Source organism: Chelonia mydas, chromosome 6 (genome assembly GCF_015237465.2).
Source record: "Chelonia mydas isolate rCheMyd1 chromosome 6, rCheMyd1.pri.v2, whole genome shotgun sequence".
NCBI classification, from domain to species: Eukaryota; Metazoa; Chordata; order Testudines; family Cheloniidae; genus Chelonia; species Chelonia mydas.
In genome coordinates, this window is record NC_051246.2 from 77,061,499 (window position 1) to 77,077,271 (window position 15,773).

A 15,773-nucleotide genomic window follows, 5' to 3' on the forward strand; every position below is an offset into this window, starting at 1 on the left:
ACTACCTTGAGGAATACTTTTTATCATTCAATTCAGAATCTCCAGGTCACATAGTCTTCATGTCTGAAGTTTTATGTACAGTTCCAAGCAGAAATATAGCACATTGAACTGAATAATCTGTTGTTATTGTCCAACATTAAAAAGGGTCAACAACCCTTGATGTAACCCTTCCTAATAATCATTATTGCTGCTCCAATGTTTAGAAATGTGCTTGAGCAAAAATGTGTCCACATAATTGGTGCTCCCGATTATTACAATTGCTGTAAGTCAGTTATTTGATAACAGGCAGTTAGCATGCACAATTACCATAGAAATGCACATATAACTGTGTACATACATTTCTAAAAATCTATTATAAAACATCCAAATGCCTTCAGAATCTGGCTGAAAAATTATCAAACTCCTTGTTCTTTAGATGGACTATCCACTGATGAAAAGCCAAATGGCAGGGTGTACTGCAATCACACCATCCCTATGTTTTGCTTAACGGTTCCATTCTTGTGAGCAAACAGTGTCAAAATTGATGAGAATCCCTCCCTCTAATTCAGCTGTGAATTACACCTCTTTTGTAACATTTCATGCCACCTGCCCTTGTTGAACAGCAATTGCTTTCAGCTATACTAGCCTGGTAGGGCTGCCATAAAAATATGAACAGATATCATCCCCCCATTCATTAAAAGGTCCTCACTTACTGACATAGAACCATCCCTGATGAGTGGGGGAGACATCTTTCTGAGAGACAAAGGTGTGAGGTTGTAATGTGGGGTCTGTCCGTAGGGCAGGATCGAACTGGGGACCTCTGGAGCTTAGTGCATGGAGCCTCTACTGCATGAGCTAAAAGCCAACTCCCTATTGGCAGAAGCTGTAGAGCAGACTCATTTATCTCTCTCTCTAAGCACTCTCAGTGCCACTAGACCGGACAGAACACCACACCCAGGAGGTGTATAGGTTACAAAGTCACCACCCAAGGTCAAGTTTTAAAAGAAGAAAGCTGATCTTTCTGAGACGTCCAAAAATTACACCTTTGCTCATTTCAGCACTTGGAGACTCCAGCTCCAACAGGATGAGTGAGGTTAAGCTATCATATTATACTGTTCTGCTTCCCACCATCTTTCGATATTAAGTAAACATAATAAAAGTCAGTACAAACAGAAATCTATAAAGTGCTAGCTACAGGCTTTCAACAAGATCTAAGGATCAGGGATGGCAATTTCTTTCATACTGAAGTCTCTGTCTTCTGGTGCACTTACATTCCTGCTCTCCATTTATCTTTTTTTTTTTTTTTTTTTACTGGCTCTGGTCCACCCACTCTAACTGATAAACTAAACCAGCACTGTTTCTAGCCTCAAGATGAGATGGAAATTCATGTTATTTAGTACAAAGAAATGTTATTCAAAAATGTCATTGTCTTTTAATTCTCCACATGTATCATTATGAGTCAGATAGCCTGACAGAACTCTATTGCCTCTTCTTTTTCCTTGCCTCCCATAGCATGAGCATGTTTAAAACTTCTGGTGTCAGCCAGTCTAAGAAATATTCCCATGTGAAAGACTAAATTGTCTCAGTGGAAGTTTTTCTGGAAGTCAGCAACAGCTCATGCACCTCTCTAGATCGATGTCACCAGTTTAAGAGATAAGCTACAGGGTAGAGAGAAGCTAACATGTGCCCTTGACAGTGGACCAGGTTTTGTGCTGATATAGAGGATATCCTGACTCTATGGGTATTGGGGTGCAGTGATTCTTAGTTACAGGACTCTACAGCCTCCTGTAACGTAGACCATTTGGGGAAATCTGGTTTAGAATAATACAATATTTCACCCCTTATGTCTATTCAGTCCTTGGCCTCTCTACTGAAACGGCCAATGCATGCGTCAACTAAAGACAGCTGCGGGGGGGGAGGAGGGAGGGTTGGGAGGAGTCAGATGATGTGGGTGTATACAGTTGTGTACTGGACAACTCACAGGCTATGAACAACTAGTTTTGGTCACTCACTTCATATCTAAGCCAGATTCCAAACAGTGACCTAAAACTGAATGGCCTGTACCACTTCATCATATGGCTCTTATTTTTAAAATCTCAGTTAGGTAATTTTTAGACTGCCCTTCTGCTATAGTTCTCCCAGAGTAAAATCTACTTACAACAGCAGCATTCGCTGTATTTCTTTATCTTTTTAATATATAACAATGTATGATGAGGAAGCAATTGGGGCAACTATGCTGGATCTCAGCAGAGCATTTGACCATAGATATTAGCAGCTGTTTCATCTCTAATTAAAAAGATCTGGACTTGGCTTTGCTGCTGCCTCATATAATTTTGGTTGGGGAGCAAACAATTTGTTTTAATCCATATGTGGGAAGTTTCTTCCTGAATTAGTAGTAACTGATGGAAAACTAAAAAAATAACCCAACAAAGCTCAAGATAAGGTATCTTACAATATTAACCAATGATTGCCCACAATTGGTTAAGTGTATATCATTAATGACAACATAGTATGATGTACCCTGGTTCTGACATATTGTTATAGTCCAAAAACTTGCAGACATGTTTTTATAGTCTTCAAAGTGGCATTATGAAAATAAATTACTTATGAATAATAAGAAAACTAACAATGTTATCTGGCATAAATAGTAAACTGAGTTCACCATCTGGTGTTTTTAATATTACAACCTTTGATGCTAATTATTTAGACTGCAATAAGAGTTTCCAATATTTGGATTTTTGGCTTCACTCTGCCTAGAATTTTAGGGATCATATAAGTGAAGTAATTAAGGCTATAAATCTTAAACTGGGCTGGTCCTAAATGATGTATCATTGTCTCGTGATTACAGCAAGAGGAGGCGCTGCCAAGCATGTCCGTTTATCAATATCTGCATATGGAAAGCTGGTTTAGCATAAGTTTATCTAAACTAAAGAGTTACAACTATGTATAAGATTTCTTGATTTGTTCTACAAGTACTAGTGGTGACCTGTAATTGTTGTCTTTATGGTGCCTTACATTGGTATTAGATTTGGTATTAGACATCTAATTGATATAGTGTATCTTTTAAGATAAAGAAGCGGAACTCTCCTCAGACCAAATCTGGCCTGCATTCTCATGTAAGTAGTCTCGCTGAAGTTATTGTAGTGCTTGTATGAACAGAGCAAGATTTTGCCCCTATTTTACTTGCTATATTTGTTATCCAGAATGTATTCAAAATCTTGTCATGGTCCAAAAAAATTCAACTAATTTTGTAATACAGCTTCGACTCCATGTAATTTTATTGAAAAAGAGTCTCTTTGTATATGATGGAAGCTTCAGAGTGGGGATATTTCAACTGGGTCATTTTAAGGCCTGATCCTGGTCTCACTAAAGTCAATACTAAAACTCAGTGTGTTAGCTAACAGTATAGTCTCCAATTACTTGTCTCCCAGGCCCAGATTTTTAAAGGGATTTAGGCATTGCTCTGCTCAGCATTGCAAGGTCTAAGTGACTTAGGAGCCTAAGTCTTATTGAAAGTCAGTGATGCCTATGTCACATTTAAAAATGGGACTGAGCTGTTTAAGTCATGTAAGTCCAGATCCTCAAAATGTATTTAGGCACGTTTGATTTCACTGGGAACTAGGCACTTAATTACCTTTGAAGATCTGGGCCGTAGGCCTTGAATGCAGAATGAAGCAATGACCACATACCTTTAAAAATCTAGGCCCTGGTCTATAGTTGTGATCTGAAATTTTGTGCTAAAATGTATAAATAGGTTTGGTGATCGGTGGCTTGTAGTTGGAATACGATCCATTTGGGTCTTTGGATTTATCAGGTACATAGTCATCATGCTTTAGAACAGGTGATAAGCTAGAGGCTTCTATTTTCTATAACTTTCATTGCCTTTTGATCAGTAATATATTTTTCACTTTTTCTTTGCCATTAATTTGACGTTGGTTTCTTTTAAATAGGTGTAGGTACATCTCTTTAAGAAGTTTCCTTTCAAATGATTCTTTTTTTCAGGAGAAAGGAACCCCTAGCTTTCTCCTTACAGCTGTGTGGTACCATTTAGCAGACCCAGCAGACATTCCATCTGCTGCAAAAATAAAGAAGACTGGTTTACTCACCCACTTGCCGAGGCTGGGATAGTCGTGTTCCGGATCAAAAAGGTGTTGGTGCAGCTGGTATTCTCTACTGAACTCTGCTGTGTCTGGTGTGTTTTCTAGACACCCATCGTCAGCTGCAAAAATCAATTAGAAAGCATTAACTGCTTCCCAACTTGCACAGTGCACTATGAGCAACTCATATTTAGTGGCAACATTTCTTAAATTCAGTTATGCAATACAAACTTTAAATAAAAACTGGGATACTGGAAATGCTACACAGCTTTTCTCTGAAAGGGCATGGTTAGGGTATTTTTAATTTTTATAAAAATCTTCTTAAGGTCAACCCATTTGCAGCTTGAAAGTTAAATCTATTTCTTTTCCAATTCCACTCCTCTTCCCCCCGCCCACCACCACACTCCACCATCACACCCAATCAAGGGCACAAATTAATTTTTTTTTAGACAGAACACTGTGTTCTCCCAACTTTAAAAAAAATCCCCAGTGTTAAAGAGATATCTGTGCAATTTATCAACTACCACAGCAACTTTCTCTAGAGTCAAACTGGTTCTGGTGAAGAGATTTCAGCAATTCTGTTTTGGAAGCCTATGGCAGAATGCCTATGTTAGTCCAGGTAGAATCTGCTTTAATAAGCAACTACCTGAATGGAGCTACATTTCTCGTTAGCCACTCTGTTCAGGGGAACTGCAGATCTTTAACGTGGCACTTACCCCCTATTTCAATGCAGTTTGAGGCTGAAGTTTGCACAGCAAAGGCAATTCTGCAGTTCAGTTAACAGTTTGATATGTCCAGCAACCACATTTGAAATACAATGGACAATTCCTCAAGTTGCATCTCAGAGCATCAGCAGGATTAATATTCATAAATTGCTGACAAACCTGTCTGATAGGTTTGTCAGCAGGTTGTACTGCTGTTTGAACTTGGTGTCATCACAAGAGAACAACTGGACTTTGTAGAGGCCATTTTCCACCTACAGCTGTTATGATGAGATCTATTTTAGATACTTAAATGACACCAATCATCAGAGTAGCTGAGCTCTTCACAATCTGTAATTTATGTATCCTCAAAACACCCTTTGAGGAAGGGAAGAGCTGTTATCCCCTAAAAATACAGTGAACTGAGACACAGAGACACTAAATGACTTGCCCAAGGTCACACAGTAAGTATGTGGCAAAGCAGGGAACTGAACCTGGAATCCGAGACTAGCTCCTTGATGACAGCTCCTCCCCAAGAGAGAAGGGCGGTCCTCAGTATTACAGAAGCATAAGTGCCATTTTCAAACAACTTCTAAGACAAAAACTAACAGTAGAGACAGAAGCAGACTTGAGGAAGGCCTTGAAACCTTTTATGATCCAACACAATCCTTCTTGAATACAACTGTGTTGAAATATATTGACCCAGATGAAGGACAGTGCATGGAGTTTCTTCTGCCAGTTGTTCAGAGCTTTGAAAAGGCATTTCTGCTATCTGTTTACCTAGGTGCTTATGACCTGTTTATGGAACTAGATAAAAAGGGTAAATTAGCAGTAGTTGAATTGGCAAATAAAAAAAGCTAATAACTTTGGTGTAGAACCAATAACTTTTGAGATGAGAGGACACAATTAATGAAGATTTTTGTTAACTTGTCTTCCATGCCTCAAGAAGGGTCACTTCAGAATAGCTGCCCTGCCAAGTACAAAGACACCGAAGCTGCTTACATACATTACAGGTCTACAGAGACAAAGAGCCAATAGGAAGCATGACTGGAACAGACATCTATGCTGCCTCTCTCAGGTGAAATCCTGGCTCTATTGATATTAACGGCAAAACTCCTGTTGACTTCACTGGGGCCAGAATATCACTCCTAATGAATAAATCTTTAGCCTAGAATCCAGCAGGTAATGATAAAGATGATTCTGTAGAGCAAGAAATTAGAGAAAGTAATTCTCTTAAAGTGGTGTACTCTCATTGAATATAAATAAGATTATTCATAATTTCATTTTTTTTAAAATAAAGAAAAATCAATTGTTTCAAAATCCTTGTAAAACACCGAGGTTCTGATACTGATCTTAACTGGCTCACTGATTTCCAGGGAGTTTCTGAGTTATCTCAGTTAAGAGATCAGAAACAGGCCCTGAACTATTCTTTTATTTTTATGTCTCTGTGTGTGTATTGTCCATTTTTTTAAAAACTCACTAATTTTTGTAAAGAACTGCTGCAAAAGTTCATCATGACATTATAACTATGAATTTGCAAATCCTGGTGTGGGGTGCAACAGGCAGCATAAGATTAGTGTGCTTCAACAGAGGTGTGAGCAGAGGCTACATGTGGTGCAATTAAGTTTAAGCACAAGGCACCCTCCTGCTTACTGTGGTGAAAATAAGTCTCAAGCAGATTGTGCTTCTGCTCCCTTACTCTCAAGAGTCTAAAGAGACATTCTTACTAATGAAATGCTCAGCTACTCAATCTCCATTCTGGCCTATTAAAAGTAAACTAGACTCGGCCATGCAGCAGTACCCATTAATGCAACCACTCCACACTCGGGCTCTGCAGGGAAAATCCAAAATGGCACATACTGTAAAACATTGTTATGGCAGATGCCACCAGGTGGTGCTGTTGCACAAAGTTTTCCAAATTCTTTTTCTTGTATTCAGTCTTGGGAAGACAAGCAGTGTTGTTAGGTTCTGGGCTATGCAAAGTTCTGTTTAGAGACTATTTCTGCATGGAGGAAGCTGTGCAAGCAGCTAGAGGAATATACTGTCTGCTTCAGTCTCTGATTAGCATCAATTCATAAAGACAGTAGCTCCCTGAGAACCGGGCACTGATATTGGACTGATATTCCTGCAAGAAGGGATTTCCCTGCATGCTGTTTGACCTCTTCTGTTCTAGGACTGGTATATGTATATAAATAAAAGAAGTTCCACTTAGTATATAATCACTGATTCCTCCTCCACTGGATAGCCAACCTGCCATGCCCTGGACATCTACTACCACTTGGCTGCTATCGGGAAAAGGAGCAACAATATAATTATGGACAAGGGTAAGATTATTCTTTAGGCACCATAGCTATAGTGCTAGGGCTCCTGGTTCAGGAATAATGTCTTTGCTTGGTGATATCACAGTGATGCTATCATGCAGAGGCCAGAGTCTGTAAGGAGCACAAGACTGTGTGCTCCACTGGAGGAATGAAGAAAACGAAGAGACAAGAGTCCTAACTCCTACTACTCATAGTAGAGGTCTCCAGCTTTGGTAAGTACCTTTGAAGAGAGGGCAGCCCAGCACTGCCACTTCAGGTTCTTCGGGGGGTCTGGGGAGGGACAAGGCCCTAGACAACTGCTTTGAATTTTTTGTGAAGATGGGACTTGCTTTCTGCCTCCCTCCTGACTACTGTTCTTGCCATCGCTGCAGCTCTTTAGATGGGCCAAGAGGAATGGAGACTATTACCACTGCTGGAGGGGAAGGGACCTCCAGCCTATTGCTGGAGCCTGTAGCCTACTTCCCTCCTCCCAAGCCCACTGTTGTTGCAGGCATTAGTGAGCAGGTCTATGCAGGGAGCAAGTCCCAGATCTATGGACTGGGATTGCAGGGTTCATACTATCCTAAAGTATGAACTAAAGTGGTGCTAAAAACAGCAATGCAGACACTGTGGGTTTGCACTGGAGCTAAGGCTCTGAACCCTGCCCCCTCTCCCCCCGTTTCCCTGGGTTTCAGAGCCTAAGCTCCAGCCTGAGCCTGAACATTGACACTGCTGCTTTTAGCACCATAGGGTGAGGCTGAGTCTGTAGAGCCAGGCTCAGAGACATGCTGCCATGGGTTTTATAATGCAATGTAGATGTGCTCAGTGTTAGGGATAAGCCCAGAGAGAAAGGGGGCCCCAGCCACCACTGCTATTCCTCACCTGCTTGGGAGAAATCCTCCTGAACTACCACTGTGCCCCTCATCCTAACTACCAACCAAGCACAGAAATAATTTGTAACTTGCTCCCTGCCACCACTTCCCACCACCCCACACCTGAGCTGTGTAGGGTACTGCTCCTCAACCATTCCTGAGCAGAGGGCTGTGCGTGGGTGACCCATCACTATCACCTCAAGCCAGGGATGGGGCTGTAGCAGGGCTGTGGTGGCCCTGTCTCGGGGCCCCAGATTGCCTTAATCCAGCACTGATGGATACCAGCGTTACTGTATAAACAATAACTTGGAAAGATTTGTTTTCCATTAAACAAATCCACAAACCTCAATGAGGAAGTTCTCTAGTAATTTCTTTGCTTAATATAGTTTTAACAGTCACCACTTGGACACAGACTTGAGTTTCCACTTAAGGCTCTGAAAACCATCCTACTGAGATATTAGTAGATATAATCTCCACTCAGAATGTATCCATGAAAGAAGGTTTCACAGTTAGCAGCACTTTTCCAGGAATGTTCTCAATTCTCATGTCTGGATGCATCATCTTAGGCAAAATCATGGTTATTTAGCTAAGAAAAAGAATAGAAGGGAGTCTCTTAAACATCACTCCATTGAAGTACCAATTTTAATCTTGCTCTTCTAACCACTAGCAGAAGATCTGAGGGGTAAATATACAGGAGACAAAATTTCCCTGCAGTAGGGAAAAATATAATCTAAACCTGTCAGACAAAATGTTCATTGAACTGAATATGAATGTAAGATACTACTTCAAAGAGAAGCAGTCACCATACTTTTTGTCTATCTCTACATAGCAGCAATCGTGAGCTCTTCATACATTTCATATAAAGTTATCATTAGGGCTGTTTGGAAATGTTCAGAATTTTGACAAAAAATGGGGAAAACGTTGCAAAAAATGTTTATGAAAAATATTTTTTTCTTTTCTGAACAGCTCTACAGCTAGTCTGAACATTTAGTGAAAAGATTAAGGATAATTGTGTTAGTGTATCTCATCCAAATACCATTACTAAATACCACACAGAAAACTTTTCTCAATTATGAAAGTACATCTAAGTTCAGAAATTTAAAATATGGTTTAAATAATATAGTGCTCACTCCCATTGGAGCCCATTCAGCTCCCATGGCAAACAACCAGATTTTAGCCCCTGATTTCAGTGCTGGAACCCTTTGGGCACACCACAGCTGGATCTGTCCCTTAGTGAACTATGAACTCACATGAATTGTGCCCAGGGTATCTGAAAGGATCAGCTAAAGCTCCAAGATGAACACCACTTTGCTTTTCTGGCACAATGGAATTTTCTACCATGAGGGTAAAGCTCATGCAGGAAACAGAGCTTTCTTGGGGGCCAGCCCAAGACTGTGGAACGAACATCCCCAGAAACTAAGAACTATCACAACCCTCACTACCACCTATGGTAAGTAAAGACCTTGCTTTCGCTAACATCAAGCAGTGTGTGTGTTTGTATGTGCCTGTTTGTATGAGTCTGTGTGTGTGTAAATAAATTCCAAAACAAAAACACTCCTCTGCTTATACTTAAGGCTACAATATAGTCACGGAGGTCATGGAAGTCACAGATTCTGTGACTTCCAAAGACCTCCATGACTTCAGCCAGCCCGGGCTGGGAGCTAGAGGGTTTCCTGCTGTGGGCGGGAGGTGGGGAGGACCCCCACAGCTCCCAGCCGCCATGGGCAGCAAGGGGGACTCCTGCAGTTCCCAGCTACTGCGGGTGGCAGGGGGAACCCCCGGAGTTTGGAGCCACCAGCGGAGGGGGATCCTGGAGCTTCCAGCCTACCCGCAGCTGCCCAGGCTCTTCATTATATCATGGATATTTTAGTAAAAAAATCAGAGACAGGTCACAGGCTTCTGTTAAATTTTTATTATTGCCTGTGACCTGTCCATGACTTTTACTAAAAATATCTGTGACAAAATCTTAGCCTTACTTATACCTCCCCCAAGGGGAGAGGATGAGAGAACAAACATGATTTGGCCCAGCTGCCTCTCTGTCATGACCTGTTGGAGGCGGTGGCAGAGGTGGACAAAGAGGGGGATGGAGATCCTTGCAGGTAGGGACCCAGCTCGCCAGGGGGCTCGCCCTGCTTGCTGCCCCGGCTCCACATCGAGTACCGCCACCTGGGCTTGGCCCTCCTAGCACTGGTCTCACACTTCACCCAGGTGCAGCTCCACCTCTGCCAGGTGGCGTGGGCCAAGCCCTCAGGGCAGCAGTGGCACCTGTGCAACCTGGATGACTTTGCCTTCCATGGTTGCCTGGCTGTGCCAGGGATGGGCTCGAGGAGGCCCCAGAGAGTGGCGCCAGGTGGAAGCTGGGGTTTTTACCTCACGCAGGGTGCATCTCTGGGACGGGGAGCCCCCGCATTGCAACTCCCCCACAGGGCCTCCACGGGTCTCAGAGATGGGGCCAGTTGTAGGGTGCAGGGGCTCATCACCCCAACCCTGCCCTGGGGATTGAAGGAATGGGGATGGGGTAATCCAGCTCTTATTGGAGGATGACGGACTCTGCTGCCAACTTAACATCAAACCAATTACAAAACAAGAGTTTAGGTCCAGCACAACCCCCAGTTGACCACTCAGCTGAACCCCACACACCTCTGCCCCAAGGCCCCCTGCACTTCTGTCCTGAAGGCCCCCTTGACTTGCAGTCCCACTACACCTCAGCCTTGAGGGCACCTGTAAACACACCTACATCTGCCTGTCATGATGGAGGGTTGGCTGGGCCGAATTTGAATGGCATTGTGACCCCATGCACCATTCTTCTCACTGTTGTAAGGGAGTGAGGGGGCCACAAGTAAAAAAAATGCTCAGGTGGAGTATGATTCAAAAAAGGTTGAGAACCTCTGACTTAATGCACTATTGGAAAGTGCTCAGATACTATGATGATGAGCGTGGTATAAAGAATCTGAATAGAATAGAATAACCTGTTTTTCCAATAGGGCAGGGATTTGGAGGGTCAGGATAGCCTTGATCTTCACTGAAATCCTTTGGTATATTATCTCCTGTCAACTCAGCCACAATATTTGGGATATTGCCATAAGGACCCAAGTGCTGAAGACCTTCATGAGCACCACCTAATGAAGACAGATTTATGCACATAATATTACAAGGTTAAAAGTAAGATTTTGCTTTAGTTTTTCCAATAAATCCAGACCAAGATTTTCAAAAAGAGAGCCTCATTCAGGCTTCAAATCCCACTTTTAGCACTTCTTCAGCACTTTTGAAAATTGGGCCACTTAGATCCTAAAAATGGATTAGGAAGCCTAACTTCAGGCATTCATATTTGAAAACCTTGGTCCACGTTTTTTGTAAATACATAAGAGATAGTAGGAAAATACTGAAACAAATATTTAATGTTCGAACAATAGTGGAACTTAAACAAAACACCTTTACCGTACTGTAATCTTCAGCTACAAATGATATCATTCACGACAGAGAACAGTAATCATGTTGCAGGACAGAACTGTGCCAAGAAGACAAAGTTAAAAAAGAAATAGCATTGTGTGTACAGTTTGAAGATAAATTCATAAATTCAGCTGTATGAAAGGAACTCAGATGTTATAGTAAAGCTGGTTATATACACAATACAACTAAAAATATATTTGTGCCTTTAAATAATTCTTAACGCTGAATTTAAGTGCTTTCCTAAAGTAACAGAAATAAAAGTGAGTAATAGCCCGAATTGTTAATAGAAAATATGTCTCATCCCCTGAGAATGAGGAGTTTAAAGGGGCAGCCCTGTGCCCTAATGCCCCGCTTTTGCCCGGAGCAGGCTGAGGCTGGAGCCTCCTTGTGGTGGATGTCCAGTGCAGGTACTCCACAGGAAAGGTATACAGTGACCGGATAAAAGGCTTGGAAAAGGACTTAAAAAGAGGTGTTTGGTAAAGGAGCAAACAGGGGGCAGTTGGGGACTCCTCTGATTGGTACAGCAGGGAGCCAACCCCACATTATTATAGCCCACCTTAACCCTCCTACGAGGGAGTAGGGATGGATGGCAAGGTCCCAGCCATGGATTTGCTAGTGGAACCTGGATGGAAAAAGAAGGGGAGCTGATAAAAGCCACCCGGGTAATTATGGAATAAACATGGGGTTACCTGCACTGTACACTTTTATCTGCCTGATAGTCCCAGACATCTAATAATGAAGTTGCGGCCTGATTAAATCCATGTCAAATGTCTCCTGTCCTTCTTTCGGTATAGCCAGACAACTACAGAACCACATAATCAATACGTGATTGTACATTCATGTATGCTGTTTGGTTCACAATGGGACAATCTTGCAGATACAAGCATATCTATACTTGTACATGGTTCAGACCTCTTGGCACCGAAGCTCTGTCCATAAAGGAAACAGAGGTATTTAGCAGGCTCCAGTGTGCTAAATATATATATATATATATTTAATTAACGTTTAAACTGACTGCCAAACATTCCCTTGTCTGAGTACAATGCAATATATGTAAAGGATTGTTGCTTTTCAGTATCAGTAGTCAGGGTTTTTTTCTTCTTTCCAAAAGATTTTCAGATAATTGCCCCTGTACTAATACCATATTTTTGCACACTTGAGTGATTTAGTCATGTTTGCAAAGTTAATTCCTTTTAAACCATGATAAATAGCATATCCAGCAAAGACTGAAGTGGTCAAAATGAAGTGCTGTGAGTGAACAAGACAGATATTTTATGTACAGTAATTCACAAACTGCATTAATTTGAGCACTGTAATGTTGTTGATTTTGATAAACACTTTACAGTTACATACAATGGAGCTACAGAGTCACAATAATGTGATATAAACATATACACTATCATCCAGGAAAGACAGTATAAGACTGCTCTCTTGAACCTGGTACTCACCAGGAGTTAAAACAAAGGAAAATAGACTAAATATCAGAAAATCACTGCTTATTGGTGAGACCTATTACACTTCCAAGGGAAGCAGTGGAAACACCACTGTTTGAGTCATTGGACTGGACAAAGCGCTAGAAAAATATGCTATAAACCATAGGGAATAATCTGGTACTGGGAGAGGAATACACCAGATGAATGTTTAGTTCTTTTCCATCTCTAATTTCTGTGGACTGATTTCTACCACAGCCCTTTAACAGTCAGAATAAGTCAGATCTGCTTGCTTGTATTTTATTTTCTTCTACAGGATGCGCAAGCAGAACATTGCTTCAGGTGCCCGGGGTAGAGGTCTATATATATTTATATTTAAATTCAATTTCAAATGCTGCACACATGCAGCTAGATGCTGACACTGGTATTTGTTTGGATGCGGCCTGGATTGGCACAAAAGAAATGCAATTTTGGGAGTAAATCTATTTCCCTGCTGCTGCCGCCATTGCAGCTAATGCTGGTCAGAAAATTTCAACAAAAACTAAATTGATTAAAAACAGAAAGAAAATTACACAATTTTGCCCCATTTTTCCAAAGAACTAATTGTAACACACTTGCTGGGAGGACAGAATAACCACCCTGCTCTAAAAACAACCACAAAGTGCAGCAATTTCCCCACTGTGCTGCCCATCTACCAATAGCACAGCCCAACTGAATCTGCATCCTTAGGAGCAATGACCCCCGTCAATTACAAACAGGGAACACTGCCCTCAGCTGAGTCAATTTAACAAAACAAGTGAGCAGCAGACTTTCATCATCTTCACTGAAACTTCAAAAATTCTACATTAATTTTAAGACAAATAGAGGGGATTATTAAAAAAAGAGGTGGTTTGGCCAGTGTTAGAAGAAAGAAAGAATAAACAATAAAACAGATCATGAATACCAGTGGTGAGTAAATATCCCAGATCCCACATGAAAGCCGTTTAAAACCTTTGCTCCCAAACTCATGTTAGCCACTCCAATTTTTGTGTGTGTTTTTAAACCCGGCAGGGCAGATTCTTGAATGTGTCCAAGCTCTGCACAGATGCACTGAGAAGGGGGATTGTCAGGGAGCTGCAGCTCCATGGTCCTGAGCTACTTAGCCCCAGTGCAAATTAGAGCTACCAGGGAGCAGCTCTAATTTGCACACTGGTGTAAGGTCCCTGGGGAACTTTATGTTAGTCAAAGATCAGGTGTGTCAGAAGTCTGCTCTGTCATACTTCCTCCCCGCCATCTCCCACACCTCATCAGGGATGGGAGGTGACAGGGAAGGAGGCAGCTATGCTGGAGAAGAGTTCGCTGTACAGGGGAAATTCTTTACTGGCCATTTCAGGCTGTTTTAGGTTCATGTAGATGTGCAAAGAGTACCTCCTACATTAGAGAATCTGATCCTGCGTGTATCATAAATAAATAAATAACAATATCTGAGACAAATGGCTTGGTCACTATCCCACTGGTTTCAGTATACCCCTTGCAAGCAGTTTTATGGATCAGGAGTGGCTCTCCTGGACTGTCTTTTCTCTTTGAGGAATTTATCTGGCCTGACTGGATTTTCCTTCTCTGGTGTGCTGGCAGGCATGCTTTTAGAAGGAACAACAAAAGTGAACAAGAGTGATCCAGTGGATATAATGTACTTGTACTTTCAGAAAGCCTTTAACAAGGTCCATCATCGAAGGCTCTTAAGCAAACTAACCACTCAAGGGATAAGAGGGAAGGTCCTCTTATAAATCAGTAGCTAGTTAAAAGATAGGAAACAAAGGGTAGGAATGAATTGTCAGTTTTCACAGTGGAAAGAGCCCTTAAGGATCCATACCAGGCCCAGTGCTGTTCAACATATTCATAAATGATCTGGAAAAAGGGGTAAATAGTGAGGTGGTAAAGTTTGCAGACAATACAAAATTATTCAAGAAAACTAGGTCCAAAGCTGACTGTGAAGAATGACAAAGGGATCTCACAAAACTGAGTGACTGGGCAACAAAATGGCAGATGAAATTTAATATTGATAAATGCAAAGTAATGCTCATTGGAAAACATAATCCCAACTATACATAAAAAATGATGGGGTCTAAATTAGCTGCTAGCACTCAAGAAAGAGAGTGTGGAGTCATTGTGGATACTTCCCTGAAAACATCTGCTCATCTGTGCAGCGGCAGTCAAAAACATCTGTGCAGCAGCAGTCAAAAAAGCTAACAGAATGATAGGAACCATTAAGAAAGGGATAGATAAAACAGAAAATATCACGCCACTATATAAAGCCATGGTATGCCCACACCTTGAATGCTGTGTATAGTTCTGATCACCCCTTCTCAAAAAGATATATTTGAATTGGAAAAAATACAGAGATGGGCAATGAAAATAATGAGGGGTATCGAACAGCTTTCATATGAGGAGAGATTAAAAGACTGGTCAGTTTAGAAAAGGGACGACTAAAGGGGGATATGATAGAGGTCTATAAAATCATTAATGGTGTGGAGAAAATGAGTAAGTGTTATTTACCTCTTCACATAACACAAGAACCAGGGTCACCCAGTGAAATTAATAGGTAGAAGGTTTAAAATAAATGTAAGGAAGTTTTTCTTCACACAGTGCACAGTCAACCTGTGGAACTCATGGCCAGGGGATGTTGTGAAGGCTAAAAGTATAAATTGGTTCAAAGAAGAATTAGATAAGTTAATGGAGGATAGGTCCATCAATGGCTATTAGCCAAGATGGTCAGGGAAGCAACCTCATGCTCTGGTTGTCCCTAAATCTCTGAATGCCAAAAGCTGGCACTGGATATATGTGGTTAGAAACGTCAACCTTAATCCCTAGTATTTTGGAATATACAGTAGTGCCTAATCTGCATCATCTGTGCCCCTTAATTTACATAGTACACCCACCAGATTCATTCCCTCTGGAGGATATA

General features: G+C 41.5%; 1 protein-coding gene across 1 annotated transcript in view; it reads right to left on the bottom strand.

The window, feature by feature from the left end:
- The window catches only part of LOC102941293 (neuroendocrine protein 7B2), a 79,577-nt gene that overhangs the window by 4,821 nt on the left and 58,983 nt on the right, over nt 1–15,773 (bottom strand). Inside the window, exons 3-4 of the mRNA XM_037900508.2 lie at nt 10,919–11,068; nt 4,086–4,198 (exon numbers count right to left, since the gene is read on the bottom strand). Coding sequence (XP_037756436.1) covers nt 4,086–4,198; nt 10,919–11,068 — 263 coding nt within the window. The remainder of the gene's footprint in view (nt 1–4,085; nt 4,199–10,918; nt 11,069–15,773) is intronic.